Genomic DNA, 2,904 nt, shown 5'->3' on the forward strand with positions numbered 1-2,904 from the left:
TCCAGCAACACATTTTCAGCTCTGATCTCCAGCATCTGCAGTCCTCACTTTCTCCTCATGATAAACTGTCCAATTTATGGCAGTATTGAAAGATGGAGATTCCATTTCATGCAAAACAGGTGTGCTGGTGGGAACTGCTTTTTCTGCTGTGAATGCAAATTTAGAATGTCAGGAGTGTTCCTGAAATATGAATTCATCTAATGTGCTTTCAGCAACATGAGCATTATTATGTGGACAGATGAACTGTGAGAATATTACATTGGTAATTCAAACAAAACAAAATGCATGTCACCTTCCTTTCTTTTCAGATGCTGTTGGTGAATCATGGCTAAAGCGCAAGAAGGCTCTGTTCAGTGCCTGTTCCCGTAGAAACAATGTTCTGCTCTTCACAAACATGAAAGGGTTTGTCTATGATTGTGTTTAACAGTAAATATGCATTTGAACTGACTTCATCAACCCCTTGATATTAGCTCATTGCAAACGTAACTCAGTGTTCTTTTGAAACTCTGCATAAATCAACCCAAATTATTCCCTTTCTGCTGTATGTACATATGGAGCATTCCATCATGTCGTACCTTCACCTGAAATCTCATGTTATAATAATTAAATGGTTCTGTGTTTATTGTGTTCAGTTGAATAAAGTTTTTGTTTTGGAAATACACTCGTTGCTTTCCTTTGTCCAGAACCTGTCAATTTCAGCAAGTATCTCTAATGGGTGCTAATGAACTGCTGGTGATTTCCCCTGTCTACAGTTATGTATTGACGGCACTGAAATGATCAATGCATGGCATTTAGCAGTCCCACCTTGGTGGGGCAGGAATTCCCAGGCTCAGAATCTCAATCTGTGTTGAGCAAAGTCAGAAGCCACACGACACCAGGTTATAGTCCAACAGGTTTATTTGGAATCACAAGCTTTCAGAGCACTGCTCCTTCATCATGTGAAGTTGAGGGAAGCACACAGACTTAGACCCAGAATTTATAGGCAGATCAATTCTAGGTAATTAAGAGTGTTGACAGATAAGTACAAATGGTGTGACTGGAGTGTTGACAGGCTGAATTACAAGTCTCTGCAGGTGATCAAAAGTGTTAGACAGTGTGAGTAAAGTGTCAACAGCTGAACAGCAAGTGAAGGGATGACCTATAATCCGATTAATTAGGGCAGAGAGATAATTTTTAAAATATCAAAAAAGATGGTGCTAGTGATGTCCTTATCACACCATCTGACACTGTTGATCACTTGCAAAGATCTGTTATTCAGCCTGTCGACACTCCACTAACACCATTTGTATTATTTTTTAAACTCTTAATTACCTAGAGTTATCTTGCAATGATCCGCCTATAAATTCTGTGCCTGTGTGCTTCCCTGCACTTCACAAAGCGGCAGTGCTGTGAAAGCTTGTGATTTCAAATAAATCTGTTGGACTATAACCTGGTGCCATGTGACTTCTGACTTTGTGCACCCCAGTCCAACACCAGCACCTCCGCGTCATGTACTGGGCAAAGCTGACCTCAACCAAATCTGAGGTTGAGAAGGCAACAGGTTGACTTGTGCACTTTTGGACCTGTCTAGGAGAGGCAAGTATGGCTTCCATTCATTATCCACTGAGTCTGACTGGACAGTGCAAGTTTCAGCAAAATAAGCTGCTGACAATGTTTCTGATTGCAAAGAAGGGGTAATTAGGCGAGGGTAATTTGTTTTGGGGATGTGAGAGGACTGCTGCTTTTTGATTGCTATCTTTCTAACAGAGGCTGCAGGCCGCTGATCGTGCAAGATTCCCTTGTGTTTCACACATAAGTTCCAATGTGTTTGGCCCAGGGAATCTCTGCCAACTTTTATGTTTTCAAACTCCCTCTGCCTTCATGGGTGTCCCTTTTCTTTCTAAAAACCTTTCTTCATGAGATGCTACATAAATACAAATATGTTTTTGTGTTACTTTGAATAATAGTTTCATACAATGCAGAAGGAGGCATTTTGATCCATAGCGCTTCTACTGGATTTTTGAAAGAGCTATCTAATTAGTTACACTACCCTGCTCTTTCCCCATAGTCTTGCAAATTTCTCCTTACAAGTATATATCTTCATGAAAGTTACGACTGAATCTGCTTCCAACACCCTTCTACATAATGTGTTCCAGATCATAAAGCTGCGAGGCAAAAATTTTCATCTCCCTGGTTCTTTTGGCAAGTACCTTAAAACTCTATAGTTTGGGTAGAAACATAGGTGCAGGGATAAGACATTCAACCCATCGTGCCTGCTTCACTATTCAGTTAGATCATGGCTGATCATCTATTTCAACTCCACTTTCCCACACATTCCAGAAAGTTATCGATTTTGATCTTGAACAGACTCAATGATTGAGCATTCACAGCCCTCTGGGTTAGAGATTTCTAAAGATGTACCAGCATCTGAGTGAAGACATTCCTCCTCAATCTCTTATTCTGAGACTTTCTCCTGGTTCTAGGCTCATCAACCAGAAGAAAATCCTCTCTACATCTTCCTATCGTGTATTGTAAGAGTTTTGTACGTTTTTTTTTAGATTACTTACAGTGTGGAAACAGGCCCTTCGGCCCAACAAGTCCACACCGACCCGCCGAAGCGTAACCCACCCATACCGCTACATTTACCCCTTTACCTAACACTACGGGCAATTTAGCATGGCCAATTCACCTGACTTGCACATCTTTGGACTGTGGGAGGAAACCGGAGCCCCCGGAGGAAACCCACGCAGACACGGGGAGAACGTTCAAACTCCACACAGTCAGTCGCCAGAGTCGGGAATTGAACCCGGGTCTCTGGCGCTGCGAGGCAGCAGTGCTAACCACTGTGCCACCGTTTTAATGAGATCACATCTCATCCTTAAAAAGTCTCGAGAATTTAGGCCCGGTTTCTTCAGTCTATCCTCA

General features: G+C 42.0%; 1 protein-coding gene across 2 annotated transcripts in view; it reads left to right on the forward strand.

Moving 5' to 3' along the window:
• Positions 1-657, forward strand: part of LOC122558814 (MICOS complex subunit mic25-like) — a 521,848-nt gene extending 521,191 nt beyond the window's left edge. For both annotated transcript variants that reach the window (XM_043707604.1, XM_043707605.1), the window contains one exon: positions 309-657. Coding sequence is in view for 1 of the 2 variants with exons in the window: in XM_043707605.1 (XP_043563540.1) it covers positions 309-332 (24 nt within the window). In the remaining variant the exon portion in view is untranslated. The remainder of the gene's footprint in view (positions 1-308) is intronic.
• Positions 658-2,904: the final 2,247 nt, after the last annotated feature.

This window comes from Chiloscyllium plagiosum, chromosome 18, assembly GCF_004010195.1.
Source record: "Chiloscyllium plagiosum isolate BGI_BamShark_2017 chromosome 18, ASM401019v2, whole genome shotgun sequence".
Lineage (NCBI taxonomy): Eukaryota > Metazoa > Chordata > Chondrichthyes > Orectolobiformes > Hemiscylliidae > Chiloscyllium > Chiloscyllium plagiosum.